We start from the raw sequence: 24,153 nt of genomic DNA, 5'->3' as shown, positions 1-24,153 counted from the left end.
AAAGCCATTCACAATGCAAGTGCCGTGGAACTTCAGATTTGGGATAGTCATTCTTGGAGACTCAGCTGTAGGGAAATCATCTCTTCTGCATCGCTTCACTGAAGGAACATTTAATGAATCCCGTCAGTCTCCACTGGGAATTGATTTCAAGGTGCATAACATGATCTTTGACCCTGATGTTGTGATCAAACTCCTTCTGTGGGACACTGCAGGTCAGGAAAGATTTAGGTGAGTGTTTGTCAACTAAATACACCCAATATTACACAGGAATTGTTTACTCTGTGCTGTACTCTGTGCTTTTGTTCTTATTGTAGGCCGATTTGCTCACTATTTTAGTTTTTCTTTTTAAGACGTATAGCATTTATGTGAATTCAAAACCTGAAATTAGATTAGAAATTAAACTGCTCTCTGGAAAAGTGTTAGGGGTAACATTACAAGTACATAATCAGATTACTTTTTTCAAGTAACTAGTAAATATACAATGGGTACGGAAAGTATTTAGACCCCCTTAAATTTTTCACTCTGTTATATTGCAGCCATTTGCTAAAATCATTTAAGTTAATTTTTTTCCTCATTAATGTACACACAGCACCCCATATTGACAGAAAAACACAGAATTGTTGACATTTTTGCAGATTTATTAAAAAGGAAAAACTGAAATATCACATGGTCTTAAGTATTCAGACCCTTTGCTCAGTATTTAGTAGAAGCACCCTTTTGATCTAATACAGCCACAAGTCTTTTTGGGAAAGATGCAACAAGTTTTTCACACCTGGATTTGGGGATCCTTTGCCATTCCTCCTTGCAGATCCTCTCCAGTTCTGTCAGGTTGGATGGTAAACGTTGGTGGACAGCCATTTTTAGGTCTCTCCAGAGATGCTCAAATGGGTTTAAGTCAGGGCTCTGGCTGGGCCATTCAAGAACAGTTGTTGTGAAGCCACTCCTTCGTTATTTTAGCTGTGTGCTTAGGGTCATTGTCTTGTTGGAAGGTAAACCTTCGGCCCAGTCTGAGGTCCTGAGCACTGTGGAGAAGGTTTTCATCCAGGATATCCCTGTACTTGGCCACATTCATCTTTCCCTCGATTGCAACCAGTTGTCCTGTCCCTGCAGCTGAAAAACACCCCCACAGCATGATGCTGCCACCACCATGCTTTACTGTTGGGACTGTATTGGACAGGTGATGAACAGTGCCTTGTTTTCTCCACACATACCGCTAAGAATTAAGGCCAAAAATTTCTATCTTGGTCTCATCAGACCAGAGAACCTTATTTCTGACAATCTCACCATCTTGGCAAACTCCATGCGGGCTTTCATGTGTCTTGCACTGAGGAGAGGCTTCCATCGGGCCACTCTTCCGTAAAGCCCCGACTGGTGGAGGGCTGCAGTGATGGTTGACTTTCTACAACTTTCTCCCATCTCCCGACTGCATCTCTGGAGCTCAGCCACAGTGATCTTTGGGTTCTTCTTGACCTCTCTCACCAAGGCTCTTCTCCCCCGATAGCTCAGTTTGGCCGTACGGCCAGCTCTAGGAAGGGTTCTGGTCGTCCCAAACGTCTTCCGTTTAAGGATTATGGAGGCCACTGTGCTCTTAGGAACCTTAAGTGCAGCAGAATTTTTTTTGTTACCTTGGTCAGATCTGTGCCTTGCCACAATTCTGTCTCTGAGCTCTTCAGGCTGTTCCTCGGACCTCATGATTCTCATTTGCTCTGACATGCACTGTGAGCTATAAGGTCTTATATAGACAGGTGTGTGGCTTTCCTAATCAAGTCCAATCAGTATAAACAAACACAGCTGGACTCAAATGAAGGTGTAGAACCATCTCAAGGATGATCAGAAGAAATGGACAGCACCTGAGTTAAATGTCACAGCAAAGGGTTTGAATACTTAGGACCATGTGATATTTCAGTTTTTCCTTTTTAATAAATCTGCAAAAATGTCAACAATTCTGTGTTTTTCTGTCAATATGGGGTGCTGTGTGTACATTAATGAGGTAAAAATTAACTTAAATGATTTTAGCAAATGGCTGCAATATAACAAAGAGTGAAAAATTTAAGGGGGTCTGAATACTTTCCGTACCCACTGTATATAGTAAATATACTACTTTTAAATTTACAAGTTACTTTTTTCCCATTTACTGACGCCTCTCTTGTCCCCATGTTGACAGAAATCAGGAGTAAGTGCAGAGGCGTTGTGTGTGCTGTGTGAACATGATGGGTATTGTAGTTCTAGTTTAAAAAATAAAATAAAATCATGGACATAATTTGAAGAGGTTAAATGGTCCTCAAAAAATAGTCACAATTGTATTGTACGCGGTCAGAAATGACCGCATTGGAAATGAATCAGAGACAAATTTCATCTAGTGGAAAAGTTGGGTACTATGCCCAAACAAAATCTTACTGAAAGCCCTTTTTTTAAGATATCAACCTCAAATTTGGAGCACAACTTGTTTAGATATTGGGCATTTTTCATAAAAAACAAACTTCTATAACTTTTTTTTTTTTTTTTAGTTTAAATTTAAATTTCACTCACCAGGTGAGAAAAAGCAAAACAAAAGGGACGCAACACAATACATTCCATAAACAGTAACTAAGTAATACAATTTTATTAGGGAGTAACTCAATATTGTAACACATTACTTTTTAAAAGTAACTTTTCCCAACACATATTTCTCATAAATGTCAGGTTGGGCAAGTTTCTATTTTCTATAGACCACAGTTGGTTTGATACTTTTGTTATATGTACAGGGCACAGCATAAATGAGTACACCCTCTCTGAACAAATACAAAAGATGTATTTTCTTTATGATCACTAATACAATTCATGGAAAGATGGCAAAACTAAAATGTATTAAACATATACATAATGAAGAAAAACTGAGAAATATATGTCATTAATATCCATAAAATAACTAATTAGCCAATTTTGTTTAAATTAAGGATTGCAGACATGAGTACACCCTAGATTTAATTCAACAAATGTATAATATTCTAGTATTTATTCCCTCCACAATTTTGAATATACTGCTCTGACCCTTTCTGGCATGGTGTGTACAAGTTCATGACAAATTGTCACATCTGTTCTGTTTAACTCATGGATGATGAGCTCCTCAAATGCCCTGATCTTTAATGGGGAGTGTTGCTCAACTCGTCTCTACAGAATCCGCCACAGGTGCTCAAGAGTGTTAAGATTGAGTGCAATACATGTCCACAGAAGGTGGACATTTACAGTGAGGAAAATAAGTATTTGAACACCCTGCTATTTTGCAAGTTCTCCCACTTAGAAATCATGGAGGGGTCTGAAATTGTCATCGTAGGTGCATGTCCACTGTGAGAGACATAATCTAAAAAAAAAAATCCAGAAATCACAATGTATGATTTTTTTAACTATTTATTTGTATGATACAGCTGCAAATAAGTATTTGAACACCTGTCTATCAGCTAGAATTCTGACCCTCAAAGACCTGTTAGTCTGCCTTTAAAATGTCCACCTCCACTCCATTTATTATCCTAAATTAGATGCACCTGTTTGAGGTCGTTAGCTGCATAAAGACACCTGTCCACCCCATACAATCAGTAAGAATCCAACTACTAACATGGCCAAGACCAAAGAGCTGTCCAAAGACACTAGAGACAAAATTGTACACCTCCACAAGGCTGGAAAGGGCTACGGGGAAATTGCCAAGCAGCTTGGTGAAAAAAGGTCAACTGTTGGAGCAATCATTAGAAAATGGAAGAAGCTAAACATGACCGTCAATCTCCCTCGGACTGGGGCTCCACGTAAGATCTCACCTCGTGGGGTCTCAATGATCCTAAGAAAGGTGAGAAATCAGCCCAGAACTACACGGGAGGAGCTGGTCAATGACCTGAAAAGAGCTGGGACCACCGTTTCCAAGGTTACTGTTGGTAATACACTAAGACGTCATGGTTTGAAATCATGCATGGCACGGAAGGTTCCCCTGCTTAAACCAGCACATGTCCAGGTCCGTCTTAAGTTTGCCAATGACCATTTGGATTATCCAGAGGAGTCATGGGAGAAAGTCATGTGGTCAGAAGAGACCAAAATAGAACTTTTTGGTCATAATTCCACTAAACGTGTTTGGAGGAAGAAGAATGATGAGTACCATCCCAAGAACACCATCCCTACTGTGAAGCATGGGGGTGGTAGCATCATGCTTTGGGGGTGTTTTTCTGCACATGGGACAGGACGACTGCACTGTATTAAGGAGAGGATGACCGGGGCCATGTATTGCGAGATTTTGGGGAACAACCTCCTTCCCTCAGTTAGAGCATTGAAGATGGGTCGAGGCTGGGTCTTCCAACATGACAATGACCCGAAGCACACAGCCAGGATAACCAAGGAGTGGCTCTGTAAGAAGCATATCAAGGTTCTGGCATGGCCTAGCCAGTCTCCAGACCTAAACCCAATAGAGAATCTTTGGAGGGAGCTCAAACTCCGTGTTTCTCAGCGACAAGCCAGAAATCTGACTGATCTAGAGAAGATCTGTGTGGAGGAGTGGGCCAAAATCCCTCCTGCAGTGTGTGCAAACCTGGTGAAAAACTACAGGAAACGTTTGACCTCTGTAATTGCAAACAAAGGCTACTGTACCAAATATTAACATTGATTTTCTCAGGTGTTCAAATACTTATTTGCAGCTGTATCATACAAATAAATAGTTAAAAAATCATACATTGTGATTTCTGGATTTTTTTCTTTAGATTATGTCTCTCACAGTGGACATGCACCTACGATGACAATTTCAGACCCCTCCATGATTTCTAAGTGGGAGAACTTGCAAAATAGCAGGGTGTTCAAATACTTATTTTCCTCACTGTAACCTTGGGAGAATGCATATCCTCACTGTCATGTTGAAAAAAAATGCCCAACAATGCAGGGAGTGAGGAAAGGGTAACAACTTCTGTTTCAAGATTGTGTATTAAATTACAAAGTGTGGGAATTCATGACAGCATTGATAAAGCACAACTCCCTCACACCTTCCTCATCCCTCACCAGCACTCATACTCCACTGAACTTTACTGTGGGAACCAGGCATTTCTCACTGTACTCCTCCTCTAGCAACACCATAACATTTTGGATGCTGTTAGATGGATGCTCCAGAATCTATATTTGTAAATATGGGCTATGGAAATGGCTAACTGACTTTATTGTGCTTTGGCTACAGTACACTCTTAAAAAATGCTGGATTAAAAACAAACCAATTTGGGTTATTTTGGCAACCCAGCGCTGGGTCAAAAAGGCACGCACCCAGCGCTGGGTTGTTTAATGTAACCTAAATTTTGATGTAAAATGACTACATTGCTGTATTTAAATTAACCCACATGGGTTTTTAATTAAACCCAGAAATCTTAGACATTATATAATCACTTGTGTACACACAGAATGAATATCAAAAGGTAAAAACTTCTTAAAAACAAGAACAAGGGCAAACATGGTCAAAATTAACAACATGCATGTGAGATGAAAATCAGAAAAGAACAGCAAATCAACAGCCACAAAACTTATACAGATAAATGAAATTGTTTTTCACATTTCAGTGAACATTGATGAATATAACTGGCATTTAAGACCAAATAAGACTTTTTTCGCATATTATCCACTGCCAACGAAAACACTATAAAATTATTTACTGGTTTCAACTTTAAGTAATTGTATTAAATATTGCAATAACTGAAAGAATGTTAGTTTGAATGAGAGTGTGAATTCCTCCACTAAACAACAAGCATTGAACATTTGTCATATTATGCTAAAAGTCCCTGAATACAGAACACGCATCACTGACAATTTTCATGACCTCCTTAGGATAACTGATGTCCAGTCATGAAGAAGCTCCATCAGCACAGCAAAGGCATGCAACATCCTTTAAAAAACATCAGTCATCTCCACTGGGGAAGGTCATTCTACTTTTTGACCAGTATTCATCCCCGTCACCACCTGTCCATCATTGGGCTAAAAAGAAGAAAAAGAAAATTACTAGGGAACACAAAACAAATTCCTAAAACATTTATTGGTTAAAACTGAATTTTCAGACAGGTGCATCCACATCAGTAAGAGTAGGTCAATAGTATATTTTAGCACTTCAAACACTTGTTTAATGTATCTTCTACCACAGCACACTAGAATGCTACAATGGCAGCACCAGTGACTGCATTTAATTCAATTATTATTGACCAACACAAATGATTCATGATTCAAATTGAGTTGGGCGATATGGCCAAAAATATTGTCATAATACTTTTTTCCATATCGTATGATAGCAATATTTATCACAATATTCAAAAACCATTAATAGGGAAGGAAGTTCTACATATTTGTTACTTGAGAACAAATGCAAACAATTTGTTCACAGTTAAACTCCACAGAGTAAGCTGCATTTTAATTTAGGGCTTCATGAAATCCACTTTATTTCCCCCCAAATTCTGTGTTTTCCATGATATTTTTCTGGATTCTATGTTTTATGATTTAATACAAATTTATCGTCAAAAATGGTGTCTCACTAAATGAATTAATAAAACTTTAACAATTCAATCAATCTTTTTAAAATGTAATCAAACTGTTTCAGTTTGAGTTTCAATGTGTATTTGATGGGAATTTTCCTCAAATGAAACAGAGAAAAGCTTGTGAAGTGACTCAAGAGCAGCTCTGGAGATGAAGTTCATGTGGATTGTCCTAATACAGAGAGACTGCAGATGGATTAGATTAATCCATATACAGTAAAAATGTCCAGAACTTATTTTTAGCCATACATTTATAAAGACAAAAACCATGTTTTTGCCACAATTTCTTCATTTAGGGGCCAGTGGCTCCCTACACAGCATGTAGTGTCCAGTGAGATGTTTTTCTGTCATTATGAAGCTTAACAGTTAACATGCCAAAAAAATATTTAAATAAAATTATAAATGACTTTTGGAAAACTACTTTTTTGTTGAAGTATTAAAACAGACATGACATACCTCACACATTTTGATGAACTTGGAGGGCTGCTCTTTAAAGTATTAGTTCACCCAAAAAGAAAATTATCATAATTTACTCTCCCTCATGTCGTTCCAAAACCAAGACTTTTGCTAATCTTTGAAACACAAATGAAGATATTTTTAATATTCTCTCAATTTTTTGTCAATCCACTGCAAGTCAGGGAGTCCAACAGTTTTCTGAACAGACATGATTGCTTTATACGATATGAACAGATATAATTTAGGATTGTATTCATATGAATATTGGTATGGATTACTACAATAATTTTGTATTTTTGAAGGTAAAAATACTGATCATCTAGACTGTAAATGGAGAAAAATAAATAAATAAAGATGAGATTATTAAAAATATCTTCATCTGTGTTCCATTGATGGACAAAAGTCTTATGGGTTTGGAAAGATATGAGGTTGGGTAAATGGTGACAATTTTTATTTTTGTGTGAACTATTCCTTTAAGAAAGGAAGACCAAGGAGAAGGGCTCCTCTCCACAGCTGGTTTGAGTTCTGCAATGAATAACAAAATAAATTGGAGTTATTTTAAAAAAATGTCAAGAAGTCATACTGTTGTTGCATAAACATTTTAAATAACGTTCAGGCAGAAGACAACAGAAACATTTATTTTTCAAAAAATAAACTCACATAAAGTCAAAAGAATGAAGCACTCCTTAAGTCTCTGGTTTGATCTACAAAAACAAACATAGTTTTATCAAAACACAAATGATAACGACGTGGAATTTTAAACTTTATTTACCATAAATCGTCTTTCCCTCTCTTTTTCTGAAGAAGCTGAGAAGATCGTGCATCCTCGCACAGCAGTCGCCTGTCGTTTCACGTTACTCCCGGCGCGGGCCAAATAAACACACAAAGCGCAACATGACTGAAATATTACATGCAAAACATTAACTATTATCGTTTCAACACCATCAAAACAAATCAACCTTTATTTCATATCGCAGTTTCATTTCCTTAAGGAAAACTAGGTCATTACATTCGGGTTAATCGCGAAGATTAATGAATTAAAATGTGAATCTGCTGATAACCATAACAGACATCAAGAAACTTTTAACGTTAAATATGACAAGAAACCTATTGAGGCAACCACGAAAATTTCCATTTAAGTTCTTCTCTGACTTTTTTCGTCTTCAAATACATTTCAAAATACGCTTGAACAGAAATAAGTGAGAATATCTTTAATTTTTTATCTTTACTTACCATAAACCATCTTACCACCTCGATTCCACTCAAAGACGCTGAGAAAATGGCGGCTTCTCTGTGCTGTTAATGTGATGTACATTTTTTTAGAGTGTAGGTAGTTTCAGTGAGAACAACAACCATGAATGTCATTTCTGCAGGCTGCATCTTACTCTGTGAGATAAACAGTCACTCTTTTCATAGCTTTTGCTGGCTCTGAGACACTCGCTTGGTATTTCTCCTGCTCTTTGTCTAGCAAAAAAAAAAAAAAAAAAAAAACCCTCATCACTAAATGAAAGCTTAAAATGAAGACTTGATTATTTCAGGGGCCTTGTCACACAAGTCCATTGTTTTTGAATTTCTGTGTTACTTTTGCTATATTTTCACTTAAAACAATGATTTGGTAATCCTCTTGTACCACTGTCCTCTTTTGTGCTAAGAAATAAGTCTCCTGACAGTTCTCTCCCAAGTGGTACCACTGTTGTAAGCATTAAGTCTGAGAATGATTCAGTGGGCTATATAACACTTTTAACTGTCAAGAAATTACTTCTCTTTAAATGATTTGGTTCAACATACTTAACTGTTGATCAAACATTGCCTTAAACTTACACCAGAAAAATCTTATTTTGTTTTATGTAGTAACATTTCAGAGGGTGTACTCATTTTTGCTACACAACATTTTATCACCTTGATAAGAAAATCTTATTTCCCTCAGTTATTTTGACATGTTTCTTTGGTAATTGATTTATCAGACTTGCTGGAACATTATATCTGTAACATATCTTCTAAGTAATTAAGTAATTGCTGACTTTCAGAAGTTTCAGAGGAGGTGTTCTCATTTATGCTGTGCACTATATATATAATATATATCCTCTGCCATTCCTCCTTGCAGATCCTCTCCAGTTTTGTCAGGTTGGATGGTAAACTTTGGTGGACAGCCATTTTTAGGTCTATCCAGAGATGCTCAATTGGGTTTAAGTCAGGGCTCTGGCTGGGCCATTCAAGAACAGTCACGGAGTTGTTGTGAAGCCACTCCTTTATTATTTTAGCTGTGTGCTTAGGGTCATTGTCTTGTTGGAAGGTAAACCTTCTGCCCAGTCTGAGGTCCTGAACACTCTGGAGAAGGTTTTCATCCAGGATATCCCTGTACTTGGCCACATTCATCTTTCCCTCGAATGCAACCAGTCGTCCTGTCCCTGCAGCTGAAAAACACCCCCACAGCATGATGCTGCCACCACCATGCTTCACTGTTGGAACTGTATTGGACAGGTGATGAGCAGTGCCTTGTTTTTTCCACACATGCCGCTTAGAATTAAGGCCAAAAAGTTATATCTTTGTCCAGAGAATCTCATTTCTCACCATCTTGGCAAACTCCATGCAGGCTTTTGTGTGTTTTGCACTGAGGAGAGGCTTCCGTCGGGCCACTCTGCCGTAAAGCCCCGACTGGTGGAGGGCTGCAGTGATGGTTGACTTTCTACAACTTTCTACCATCTCGCGACTGCATCTCTGGAGCTCAGCCACAGTGATCTTTGGGTTCTTCTTTACCTCTCTCACCAAGGCTCTTCTCCCCTGATAGCTCAGTTTGGCCGGACAGCCAGCTCTAGGAAGGGTTCTGGTTGTCCCAAACATCTTCCATTTAAGGCTTATGGAGGCCACTGTGCTCTTAGGAACCTTAAGTGCAGCAGAATTTTTTTTTTTAACCTTGGCCAGATCTGTGACTTGCCACAATTCTGTCTCTGAGCTCTTCAGGCAGTTCCTTTGAGCTCATGATTCTCATTTGCTCTGACATGCACTGTGAGCTGTAAGGTCTTATATAGACAGGTATGTGGCTTTCCTAATCAAGTCCAATCAGTATAATCAAACACAGCTGCACTCAAATGAAGGTGTAGAACCATCTCAAGGATGATCAGAAGAAATGGACAGCGCCTGAGTTAAATATATGAGTGTCACAGCAAAGGGTCGGAATACTTAGGACCATGTGATATTTCAGTTTTTCTTTTTTAATAAATCTGCAAAAATGTCAACAATTCTGTGTTTTTCTGTCAATATGGGGTGCTGTGTGTACATTAATGAGGAAAAAAATGAACTTAAATGATTTTAGCAAATGGCTGCAATATAACAAAGAGTGAAAAATTTAAGGGGGTCTGAATTTAAACCCTATACTCAAACCATATACCCAATACTTTCCGTACCAACTGTGTGTGTGTGTGTGTGTGTGTGTGTATGTATATATGTATGTGTGTGTATATGTATGTGTGTGTGTATATATATATGTATGTGTGTGTGTATATATATATGTATGTGTATATATATATATATATATATATATATATACATATACATATACATATACATATATATATATGTATATATATATATATATATATACACACATATATACATATATTTGAGTATACAGTAGTATCTTAAAAAGTGCTATAAAAATGTTATATTTTGTTATATTATACTTTATTTTCTCAAAGTGAAATGTAAAACCTTCTTCAGTTGCCATTGCATCACTTCAAAGTATCACTTTAGAAAAAAAAAAACCTTCTAATATATCTGTGTTGTCATATTTTATCAGAGCAAAAACACCATCACTGTTTTTAAGAAGGTGCCAGCAGTTTAATTTTTTTTTTTTCATTTTTAAAAAAAATATTTTCTCTAAAGTTTCAATAAAATGTTTCATTAAAAAAACAAACAAAAAAAAGATTTACATGGTTAAATTATCTAAATGGTTAAATTACCTATATCTTTTTTCCATATGCAGTAACTGTGAAAATGTTCAATAGTTTGTTGTTTTGAAGACCTTAAAGTTTGTGTCAATGCAGAAACTGACTTTAAAAAATAAACCCATCTTGAAAAATATCCACTGGACCTCAAGTGTGAAATCTAGCCCCAGTCTTCCATACATTTTAAGAGCTGATCAGCTAAAAGAACTTCAGTATGCATGACTTTGACCATTTTTGCTGCAGGTCCATCTGTAAGTCTTACATGAGGAATTCTGCGGGCTGCATTCTGATGTTTGATGTCTCACAGCGACAGACGTTTGATCGTGTTTGCAGCTGGCATCAGGAAGTCGTGGACTACGTGAAACCAAACCCCATGTTCTTCTTGCTTGTGGGTCATAAGTGTGACCTGGCTGTGGGACGACAGGTCCGGAAGAGTGAAGGAGAAGCGCTGGCTAAAAAACTCAACATGGTGGCTTATCTTGAGGTGTCTACAAAGGAGAACATTAACGTCAGCGAAGCGTTTGAGACCTTGACCAGAGGGATATATAACCTCTTGAAGGAAGGCAAAATACCCACCCGAGATGACTGGCAGGGGTTAACGGTTGGGGCCGCCATTAAAAAAGAGACACCTGAGAGTAAAAAGTCTGCCTGCTGCAACTGTGGATGAATAGTGTGTGTTTAAGACTCAACTGGACTTCCTGGATAAAGGATTTTATTGAAAAAGATGTGTATTGCAGTATTTAACATACATACTAAAATAGCATTGAACTGCATAAAGGGCTCATATCATGATATATCACATCACACCTTAGTATTTTTGTCTTGTTTTCCAGTGCAAATAAACATGCTGAAATCAAGATACATTTACTTGAGAAACAAAATGACATGATATTAAGTCTTGCTTTCTGAAAAATGTATCAGAAATATATAATATTTAATATTTTCTGACCCTTTTGTCAGTTAATTTAAGCATAAATTCACTTCATTTGATACATGATACAAGTCTTAAAGGAATGACAGAATCATTTTTGAAAAGCAAATGAAAACTGTTATTGATGCAAAGAACAGAAAAGCAATATCAAAAGAAAAGAAAAGGCATATCAGTGAAAAATAAAATAAAATTATAAAAATATGATATGAGCCCTTTAAGTTTCTGTGAACGACTGCAATATGTCACAAGGCTCTTTCTCTGTGCATGTGTTTGTGGTTCAGTTTGTGATATAGAAAAAGGAAATGGCAATTACAAACCTGTTCAGAGGAACTAAAACTGACTTCATTTTTACAGTATTTTGTTAAGAAAAAGAAAAAAACAGCATCAGGTGCAGACCATTGCTGTTGTCAGCTTTCATTTGCACAGGTGAAAACATGCTCATAAAAACCTGCACATTTATAAAATTACAAAATGAATGCTTTGTAATGATGATGGCTTTTCACAAACCATGTTTCCATAGAAAATGGTCTCAAATAATATAGCACCACCTAGAGGTCATGATAAGCAACTTCAAATTGTAATAGTTTCATTTTATACAGAACGATTGATTTTATGCACAAGAGAATTCAGACAGAGATATATTTTAGAATGTAAACTGAGATCCAATTTTTTCCTACAGTAAAAGCATCTGACCAGTTTCACATTATAAGCAATAACATAAAGACAAATTCGTTTAATAACTTTTTTTGTAGTTCATTAGCACTTTTGAGCACTTTTTATATATTGTGGTTTTTAACTAGCATTAAAGGTGCAATATAGGTGATTCTCTACTGAAACATTTTTGTTATCTTGGTTGAAAGTCATCTCATATTCTGATAGCAATTACTAGGCTATGTTAAATGGTCTAAATGTATTTTTATAAATATACATCACCTGTGGAAGGCGTAAAACCAAAAAATGTTCATCCAATCTTTATATTCGGTCCGAATAAAATAATAATACGATGTCCTACCTGCCTGTCAAGGTATGTTTTTTCATAGGCTACCTTGCATGACAGCATACGTCATCAGCGCGACCGCGTTTCATGCTATGCAGAGTTTACACCTCTATGGTTTACACAGACAGAGGTCGGTCACGAGCACTGCAAACAAACAGCAGTCACTTTTTACATTTCTTACCGAATCAATAGAGGGTATGCATCGATGTCACTTTCCCGCCGGGCTCCCTCAGCCGGACTGAGTGGCAAAAGAACCTGCTGCATAACTGGATTTAATAGGGGAAACTGCGAAAACGCGAGTAAAACAAACAATTACACTAAAGGTTGGAATTGAATGTTCCTTACAACTTGTCAAGTAAACCTAATCCATGGATATTGACATGCAGCCAGGAATCGTGTTTCCTGACATTTATATATTGTTACATCCAATGTCTTTAGGCAATGTTGCCATGTATGTTTTGAGTGTTTTTGTGCAGGAGAAGGTGTGGCCTGCGCAGAGGTCCTGATTCCTGCTTATGGAGGCCGACTTTGTGCCATTTTGTTTGTTGCTCTGTTTTGATTTCTCCTGTGTTTGCGTGTGCTTTGTAGAATTTGTTTTTGTTCAGTTCGAGTTATAATTTTCAGTATTGCTTTTGCCTTAAGTTACCTTGTGTAAATATCATCATCATGATGCCATTTCTTTTTGCATATATCTTTATTCTATTTTTTGAGTTAAGGGAGTTAGGGAAGTTATTTTGTAATTTTCTTTAATTTTTTGTTTGTTTGTTTGTTTTAGGGAATTTAGAGGGTACTTCAGTTATTTTTGTTATTTTGGCTTGGTCCACTCCTGAATTTAATCCCTTTTTTTGTTTATTTTCATTATATTGTGTTAATAAATTTAACTTTGTTGAAAATGTATCTGCAAGTGAGCACAAATTCATTTAAGGTATGGCTGGCCCTAGACGGTCGTAGCATAAATTGGGGGCTCGTCCGCCAGTTCAGTTTTTTCCGTTTTGAGCAACCAAATTCAGTAGCAAACATACAAATGGTTTATTAGATCTGATGAAATTTGCCTTGTTTTTTTATTGTTTGCCTTTGGGGTTTTACTTTTTGGGGAAGGGAATTCGGCAGAGTTTTTGAGATTTCTTCTTTGATTTATAGGAGTTTGCAATTCGGCCTACGGCGCAACAATTAGAAAAATGTCGTAAAGATGACTTATTTGCAATCGCGGATTTGTATCAGATCAAGGTGCCTCGAGGCGCAGTAAAGAGGGATATTAAGGGAGTGATAGTGAGACATTTGGTGGAGAATGGGGTCCTGCCAGAGGAGGGCGTGCAAGTGGGCGTTGCAGATCAAATTGCGAGTTCCGTGGGTGAGGGAGCGGAGCAGACCAAACCTGCGGAACCGTTTAGCATAGATCCCGCTGAGCTGCCATCTCCACGAGACCCATTGTTGGCTATTAAGCTAAAGGAGCTTGATTTGGAACTAAGCCAGCAGCAGTATCAGTCAGCTGTTGCACATGAAAACAGTCAAGCTTGAGACTTGCGCAATTCGACTGAAAGAGCTGGAGCTCAAACTTAGGAGGCGTGGCTTTAGATGGCAATTTGTAGGGAGGGTGGGATCTTATGCTTCCAATGCTAGAAGGCTAACATTAGCATTTCCCAGATCACCAACTACACCTTTAATTTTGAACAGAAAAAAAGTTACATAGTGTAGGCTACCTTTAAGCTGTATTGTTAATGTCTATTTTAGGCTAGATTCTGTGTTCAAGTAATAAACTTTAATTGCTCAGAAAGCATATAAAGCAAGTAGGAAAATGAATAGTTGACAGTTTTCATTTCAGTCACATTTTATTGTATTAAAATGACAAAGATACAAAATTTAAGCATTTGTCCATGTGTATATTTGTATCTTGTTCATCCGTGGAATATGTACAATACATATAAGCTTTGTATCATCTTCATAACAAAACTTTAGATGTTGCATAACATTTTAAACAACAGAACAGCGATAGAGATTTGAACTCGTAATGGCATGTAGCCTATCTAAAAAAAAAAAAAAAGGAAGAAAAAAGAGCAATGCTTGAAAATCTGGCACATTCCCTAAATCCATAAACACGGTGTAAAAAATAAATATCTGTACATCTCACTGCGGGACACATTTGCCCTCAGAGACAACTGTACTCTATTTTATGTGAGTTACAAAATAAAACACTATGCTGCTATTTACCCTGATCTGCCTTGTACACACCATGAACACGGTGTGTATCGGCCAGCTGATGTTAGTCCATTAAAATACAGTTTGAGGTTTAGACTGAGATGTAGCAATATTGCAAAACAAAATGAAAACTATTATCTTTCTATTTCAGAATCATAAGACCTGCATCAAATCGAAAAAACAAAATTATGTTGATTTTTTTTTTGCTGGTGATTATTGAAGAGCAGCCTCATGAAACCAGATACTTTCACCATATGAGACGACGAGGAGTCGAGAAAACCATTCACAATCTGACACGATAAAACAAAAAAATAAATCCTCTGAATTACGAAGACACCAGACAAAATAAGACCAACATGTCATAAAAAAAAATAAAATTAAAAAAAAAATGGATAACTAAACGAATTAGATGTAAATATACCCGAATCTTCAGAATACCCTTTATGCTGTTAAATCATCAACTACAGCAAACCCATGCAAAATTACACAGACAATTATTTTTAAATATTTTATGGGCTTCTCTCTCTTTTTTTTGAAATATAAAATCGTAAAAGCTACTGAAACAGACGGTTTTTCATATCAAAGACACAGCCAAATGAAACAGTCAGATATCTAAAGCATAATATACCTTTTCAGATTTCATACGTTTAGACAATACGTCACAAAATTAAAAAATAAATTTATACCTAGATTTCTTGAACCCATTTTAACATTCGAATAAACGCAATAACAATACAATCCATAGATCCAATCAAAAATAAACTATAATCAGTTAGACAAGTAAAAAACAGCCTTTTCTCTAAAAACATAAACTACAAAACTTTTCAAACACATACTTTAGAATATAAACCCTGACCAGACAACTAATTTCTAAACTACCTTTCAAGTAAGAGAATATCCTTACAAACACATTTATAGGTAAATACAATCACCCCTTACTGAGAAATCAAATGTGGTCAAATTTCTTTTGTATGTAAGTACTTTTGCTTGGGGTAGCCCTGCACAGCTTTGTTAATACATGGTTAAAAAAATATTAAAATGTCTTATATTTGGTCTCACAAAAGTGATAAACTGTATGTCCTTGGAAAGTATTTATAATTTAACTACGTCACATTTTCAAGGAATGTTCCATGTTCGAAACAAGTTAAAGTCCTACTGACAGCATCAGAAAATAATGATTTGAATTCACAGCAAACAAATATAAATTGTACAGTAATGCACTTAGAATGGAAGTCTATGAGATGAGACATTGCACTGGAATAAACACTGTTTGAAAAGCACAATACTACCTGTCAAGACTATGTCTGAGAAAACTGCCCTTCACTACCCTTGTTTGTACAAAATTATTTTATGAAATAATAATAATAATGATATGATATGATGATTAATACTTTACAGCTAAAATAAAACACATTATTGGTGCCAGTGTTGGGGAAAGTTACTTTTAAAGTAATGTGTTACAATATTGTGTTACTCCCTAAAAAGTAACTAACTGCATTACTTGGTTACTTTTTATGGAAAGTAATAGTTACTTTTGCGTTAATTTGTCTCACCTGGATTTGCTTGTTTGTTATTTAATAAAATGGTAAATGTAAAGGCCCTTTCACATGAAAAGTGTAATGAATAAGCCTTGGGCTGAATGAAATGCAAATGCACATCAGTACAGTAGAGGGCGCAACTCAAACAAACCTTTCAGCTGTGCTGCCATTATGGATCACAGAAGAATAGGATGCAAGGAAAGAAAATGAGATTAAAAACAGAGTGTATTTATTTAACATTTTATTATTGCAGGTTTGCATAATATTCTGAGTTTGCATTTCACGTATTTTATTCATATTGAGGAATACTGAATCTGTTTTTGTGCGATAAATAAATTCATGCTCATATTTACACCGTCTACACCGGATGCGAGCGGCGCAACGTGACCTGACGACTTCCCGACAGTAAACAAATTCCCCTTTCTACTTCTGACATTGTCCAAGTGCTTTGCAACGGTCAGCTTGTTGCGATCAGCGCAGACAGCTTTTAGCTGTTGCGGCACGGTGCGATGCGACACGACAAAAGTCACACCACATCCAGCGTAAACATCCAGTGGTGTTACTCCTGATTTCTCTCAACATTGTGACAGAACAGGGTGTCTAGTCAATAAATTGGAAAACAAGGTAACTCAGATACTTTGTTTCAAATTTAAAAGTCATTTGTTACTGTAAAAAAGTAATCTGATTACATAACTCGCATTACTTGTAATGCATTACCCCCAACGCTGATTGTTGCTTTTAAAGAATGTCTTGCCCCACTGACTTCCATTGTAAATGCATTGTTGTTCTGATGAGTTTCAATCTTTGAATCTTTAATTGACAACATACCACACTTCTGTCCATAAAGCTTAACTTGTTTTGAATGCGCAATTTCTCTTACCATATTTATCTCCTAACATATTTGACTTGATATTTCTTGATGAAAGCTTTTAAAATGCTTTTGTTTTTTTGATACAAAATAAAAATGCAACAAGAAACAAACACAAATTTATCAAGTTGCATTCCCTGCATGTTTCAACAGCCGGTTTGGAGTTCAGATGTGCTTCACTTTCAATACAGACCGATTCATAAACACACAAAACATTCAATTTCACATTCCACAAGGATGCATATAGCAAAATCTAGGATTCATTAATACATACAACAGAGATGTCTTTTACACACCACAAACTTTGACCACAGACAATTCAGACTCCTGCTTGGAACAACTACACTGTGCGAGTTACACGTGTTGCATGAAATAAAAGTCTTATATATTACATTGTGATGTATGTTGAGATTTTACTAAGTGAAAACGTGACAAAAAAAAAATCCACGTCTCACCAAAGAACCTGAATAATTGTTTGAGGCCATAAGACACTTTATATTCAATATCCAAACATAACCTTTAGTTCTGCTCAATGTTATTTAGATATTACAAACACAATTTATTATTTATGCAAGTCCCAATATAATTCAAAGGCTACCATGAAATGTTCATGCACTACAGTATATCACACTTCTGTTTGTCGAGGGCAATCAACAATTTAAAAAAATAAACATTCATTGTGACGAATTTCAACACCGTCCAGCAATTGCAATAGGAATTTATGTGGGAATGAACTCAATATGCAGTTCACCTGCTGCATTTTCAAATCTATAACAGGAACCTGCCATTATTGTGCTGATCTTTTGTCCCATCAAGTCATTCTTATTAACTTTTGAAGCAAAGTGAATCTGTTTTATGACAAACATTATATTCAGTTTCAAAGCTGACATGGAATTAGATGTACAGTACATAAAAGTTTATCATGAACAAAATATTCAGAACGTACAAATTAGCTGTTATAAGAAATGTTCAGTATTGGTAAAATATATTGCACTGTGCTTTTCAGTATATATATATATATATATATATATATATATATATATATATATATATATATATATATATATATATATATATATATATATATATATATATATATATATATATATATATATATATATACATACATACATACATACATACATACATACATACATACACACACACACACCGATCAGGCATAATATTATAACCACCTTCCTAATATTGTGTTGGTCCCACTTTTGCTGCAAAACAGCCCTGACCCGTCAAGGTATGGACTCCACTAGACCCATGAAGGTGTGCTATGGTATCTGCACCAAGATGTTAGTAGCAGAACCTTTAATTCCTGTAAGTTGCAAGGTGGGGCCTCCATGGTTTGGACTTGTTTGTTCAGAGATGCTTGATTGGATTAAATCTGGCGAATTTGGAGGCAAAGTCAACACCTCAAACTCATTGATGTGCTCCTCAAACTATTCCTGAACTTTTTTTTTTTCTTTGTAGCAGGGCGCATAATACCGTTTCCGTGAAAGGGTGTACATGGTCTGCACTGTGTATTCTGACACCTTTCTATCAGAACCATCATTAACTTCTTGAGCAATTTGAGCTACAGTCGCTCATCTGTTGGATCGGACCACACGGGCCGGCCTTCGATTGTACATCAATGAGCCTCGGCCGCCCATGACCCTGTCGCCAGTTCACCACTGCTCCTTTCTTGGAACACTTTTGATAGATATTGACTACTGCAGACCGGGATCACCGCACAAGAGCTGCAGTTTTGGAGATGCTCTGACCCAGTCGTCTGGTCATCACAATTTGGCCCTTGTCAAACTCGCTCAAATCTTTACGCTTGCCCATTTTTCCTGCTTCTAACACATCAACTTTGAGGACAAAATGTTCACTTGCTGCCTAATATATCCCACCCACTAACAGGTGCCGGTATGAAGACATAATCAGTGTTATTCACTTCACCTGTCAGTGGTCATAATGTTATGCCTGATTGATAATTATACCATATTGTATTACAAGTTTTTATACTTTATGTGAATAAATCATACTATGTGGGATAAACATAAAAGTGACATTCCTTCTCAAAGCAACTTCACTCTTTGTACTGTTTGGATACCAAAGAATATGCTCTTGTGTTTGACATGATTAGTAGAAAAACATTTCCACAGGTGAATTCGTCACCACAACAAGGGTAATATTTATCATCTGAAACTTTGGTTTGCCACTGGGATCTACAGTCACCAGATGTGACAACTGAGGTCTTTATAACACTATATAGGAGGAGATATCTGGATCAATGTTCAAACCTATACTGTAGCTGAGTATATACACATTACAGCTTAGCTTGCTTTGCATTCTACACTGAGTAGTTCCACAAAAAGGAAAACAATATGTTAGTTTGCTAGTAAATATAAAGCTCAACTAATCTAATAAAAATGGATCAATATGAGATTTCCATTTGAGTTAAACTGTTATTTTTCCACAAGCTGTACTCATAAACACTTAAAAAGAAACTATTCAAATGCACTATAATTGTCCAACATATTTTGTTAATGTCTAAAGAAAATTAAATAATCAGAAATCAGAAAACGCAAAACTTAAATCACCCGCCAAGCAAGTTTTTTCAGGCCTTGACTTAACAAGAACAAAAGGTTAATAAATCAAGCTTAAAATGTTCAGATCCTTTTGAAATTGCATAGTCTGGAATTGAGGAACTGTATTTTGAATGTTGAATTTGTACTAATTTACGGTTGTTGAGCATTGAACTTGTTCTTCGCACAAAACTGCTTGAACATAAAGTAACATTTACATGTTGTATAGAATGCAAGTAAAACACATTTATGTGAATCACTTTCAAAAATCAAGAAAGAAAGGATCAAATTAATGCATCCATTTCAGTAAAAAAAAAGAGGTGAACAACAAATCCTCTAGTATTTCAATGCCAAGAAGTGTTTAAAATGGAAAAAAAGAAAATGGAAAAAAAGAAAACAAAAAACAACAACAAAAACATATTTTGACGCCTATTCTAACTGCTAATGTAGCATTACAGGGTTACCAGAAACATTCTATACAAAAGCAACACTGTAATGTCTATGTCATATTCATCAAGCAGTTCCCACCGAATCACGAAAACAAAACAATATATAAAAAAAAAAAAAAAAAAAATTTTGCCTGTACATAACAAAAATGTATTTCTACTGTACATTTTACACTGTTCTGTAATTTTTTTTTGTTTTTTTTTTGGGATGAACGGTCTGATACGTCGATCAGTACAAGGTAAGGCTTTACAAGAACAAATCTATACATTTAAAACATAATATACAAAATATGGTTCAGTTTTAGCACCTTGAAGATAGTGTTCTCAACAATGGTGAAGCAATACTGGACATCACATACTGAAATGAACTTTAGCCCTAACGTTTGCCTCTCACAATGGACCAACAAATATGTTTATTCTGTCGTTTTACATAAGGCTGATGTCTAGTGTTGCTTCACCGCCATCTGTGAAGCGTCTATTCCAATGCAGTCACACCCCAGAACCAGAAGTGCTCGCGCTGGAATGTTTACATCATCATTCTGTCGTGTTGCTATGTTACATGTGTTTATGTACAGTTCCATTTACTGCATTGGCACATTTGAAAGAAAAGAAAATAGAAATATACTGGCATTGTTGTTTGCTGAACTGGTTGCCTTGGCGGTTAGATAAGGCACCACAGGGTAAAATAAATGGGTGAAAAATGAAATAATGGCAAATGAACATTTCTATCAAAATCACATCCTAATGATGACATCATTATGGATGCCATCTTTAAGATGTCTGTGAAAGTCCCATAGGCTATAGTCCATGGTGGCATTAACCGAATGCTTCATTCGAATAATACAATGTATAATAATGAATTTTTCATTATAATATACATATATATTATTAACTGAACGCTGCAATACTGTTGCGGTTTTCTGTCCATATCAAGGAAGCCCTTGCATTTTCTGACGACAGCTGATGAATATTTCAGTCTGTCAGAGGAAGGAGAAAAAAAGGCCTGAGTAAACAAAAAATCTATTTTGACTTCATACGTATCATTGCAGGTACTGTTTAACAGGACAACAGTAATATTTGAGGTGTTTTCAGCGTGGTTTTATTTCAAAAGTCAGTCCTCAGCAGCGGAAGCTTGTTTCGAAACGTTGGACTCAACATTAACAAGCTGAATGCATTTGAATGTTTACTGCTTGGTTAGAAGGAGAACTAATCACAGTGTATTAGCGCCCAGAGGAGGCCAATAGGTGACTAATATTTACAGCACAGATGTGCGCGAGTGAAGATGCACCAATGGACATACGGCACATCTGGCAGCCATCAAAAACATAAAATTAAAAAATTAAAAAAACACTAACCATGAAAAGATGCAGGTTTCTCCAGCAAACAACAGTGGTCCAGAATGCTGCGGATGAGCGAAATCAAAGCAAAACATGCAGAGAAAACACACACAAACACACAGTCATGAAATGAACGCTGGAGGAGGACTGTCCTAGAATACCTCAGAATGACCTATTACTATAGATTTATACTTGAAGGGAAATCTAAAACAAATATCTGCACCAGAATACACCTGAGCCACACGTTAATGTGAGGGAAGGGCTAGCAGCAACCAGGGAGGAAGCCGAGTCTAGAGAGAAGCAGCGTAAAAGAGCTTCCAGCAATCCAATGACAACTTTAGGGAAAAGCACGCCAATTAATGATTATTCTCAAGCTCTTTTTCCAACCTGGCAAGAACCCTTTTCACCTGCTGGATGCACCTGTATGGCATCTGGTTGTTGGGATCAAAGCAGGCACAATGGAGTCAAGGACATAAGTGATCTCCTGTGCATGTATGTGGTGCACCAAGCCAGCGCTGCTTTAGGTTTGCTCTTATTTGGAAACTCAAAATTGCAATGAATTTGTGTGAAAAGCAAGTGCCATGACATTGGAGACAATTCACAGTTAAAAGGTGCACCAAGCTTTGAGTTTAACTGGCCAATGCAGCCAATTTAAATGCTGCACTGACAAAAAAAAAAAAAAAAAAAAAAAAGTCAAAAGACGAGGTTAATTTTGAATATAAATTCCTTCTAAGATAGTAGTTGTGTCCCAATTCAGAGGCTTGCGTCACAGCAGCATGACAAAGGCCGTCCCATTTCGAAGGCTACTTCAAATGCGGCCTAAAAATCCAACCTTTTTTCCTGCATTGCTCACGAAGGATAGAATGAGTGAAATCTTCACAGCTTAGCCTATCCCAAGATTCATTGCGCACTGGTAACTACTAGATTTTTTATTTTATTTTTTTATTTTTTGAGAGAGAGAAAATTCCGGATTACACGTATATATGCAAGTATTGTTGGGTTTCAACTTACTCAAATATCTAAAGATACAAATATTTTTTTTAAAAAATACACTTTAAAGCTGTTCAAATGTTGAAATATCTTATCAATATGTGATTTTATCGATAGTTTATACTCTTTATTATGTACATAATATACATAATATGGACCAATATGAACATATTGTTTTCAGGCAGTTGAATATAGAACTATATTTGACAATGCTAGGTTTGACCTTCGCAGACATCGAAAGATGCAGCCTCTGAATTTAGACACAGCTAATGTCTTTTGGTCAAATTTATTTTCAAAAGGGGGCATTTGATGCACTGTAATGCATAAGCTCAGTGAAAAAAATCTATTATACTTAATTTATTCCAATACCAAAATGCATTTGTTTAAACAGTTCAGCCTCATTAAAAATGTACTATTTTGCCCAATATTTGTGAGAGCTTATTATTTTTATACTTAAATTAGGCTATTGCAACATGCAACAATATCAAGCCATAGTGAAATTGATTGACACCTCCTGTATTTTACAACAGGAGCACTGTTTCTTTGCATGTGTGTCATTTTAAACATTTTTCAGAAGTACAGTTTATTTATTTAGGGGTCAAATGTTTTTAAAGTAAAAAAAAAAAAAAAAAAAAAAAACTTAGTGCACCTTTAAAACATTTAAAACATCTGCACCTTTCCACATGGCAGAATAATACAAAAGAAATGAATAAATGTAGCACCAAAAAACACTCTACATGCTTAGTTAAGAAATAAAAGCTTCCCTATAAGCACCAATCAGCAAGGAGGATAAGCGTGACAGGCGGCGTGGTGCACCAATAGCAGAGAGAGACGGTACTGTTACAGTAGAGGATGTGATTTGGCTTTGTTTCACGCTGCGGGCAGCAGCAAGCCCTGTGTGTTGAGGCAATTATCATCCTCTTCTCATACGATCGCAAAATCCTCCTATGGTGAGACTCTACCACGGTTACTTGTGTAAATACACTCAGGTATATTCAGGCAAAGATAACTTCAAATGCCATTAGCTTAGCATCTTTTTGCACCTTAGAATAAAATAAATGTTAAAAAACTGACATTTAAGTCATTACACATAGGAAAAATATGTGTGCCAGGGTTCCTCAGAGAACCACAGCCACATTTCTGCACCTCACAAGTTTATTACTTGGAATTTTAGATGACGACACTAGACAAACAGATGAGAGCAGTAACCGTATACACTATGCAGTCTAAATGCTCAAAAAGAGGTTGAAATAATGGAGAGGACCGTTCATACAACGCCACCTTGTTAAGGGTTTTCTGTGCTTATTTCTGCTGAGATAAGGAACACGGCTACGTTCACACCGCAGATAAATCTAGGCC

General features: G+C 36.3%; 1 protein-coding gene across 1 annotated transcript; it reads left to right on the top strand.

The window, feature by feature from the left end:
- Positions 1 to 13: 13 nt before the first annotated feature.
- LOC137007024 (ras-related protein Rab-39A) lies at positions 14 to 11,579 on the top strand. The gene is made up of 2 exons (XM_067368277.1): positions 14 to 228; positions 11,156 to 11,579. The coding sequence occupies exons 1-2, from the start codon at positions 14 to 16 to the stop codon at positions 11,577 to 11,579; spliced, it is 639 nt and encodes a 212-aa protein (XP_067224378.1).
- The last annotated feature ends 12,574 nt before the right edge of the window (positions 11,580 to 24,153 follow it).

Source organism: Chanodichthys erythropterus, chromosome 18 (genome assembly GCF_024489055.1).
Source record: "Chanodichthys erythropterus isolate Z2021 chromosome 18, ASM2448905v1, whole genome shotgun sequence".
Classification (NCBI taxonomy): Eukaryota; Metazoa; Chordata; class Actinopteri; order Cypriniformes; family Xenocyprididae; genus Chanodichthys; species Chanodichthys erythropterus.
The sequence above is the reverse complement of the archived record's forward strand: the minus strand, read 5'-3'. Positions and strand labels throughout refer to the sequence as shown.

What these genes read in the sequence shown, in the direction of transcription:
- LOC137007024 (XM_067368277.1), top strand. Translation starts at nt 14, where the DNA reads ATGCAAGTGCCGTGGAACTTCAGATTTGGGATAGTCATTCTTGGAGAC. An exon ending in GCAGGTCAGGAAAGATTTAG is followed by an intron (nt 229 to 11,155) that starts GTGAGTGTTTGT and finishes TTTTTGCTGCAG; the next exon opens with GTCCATCTGTAAGTCTTACA.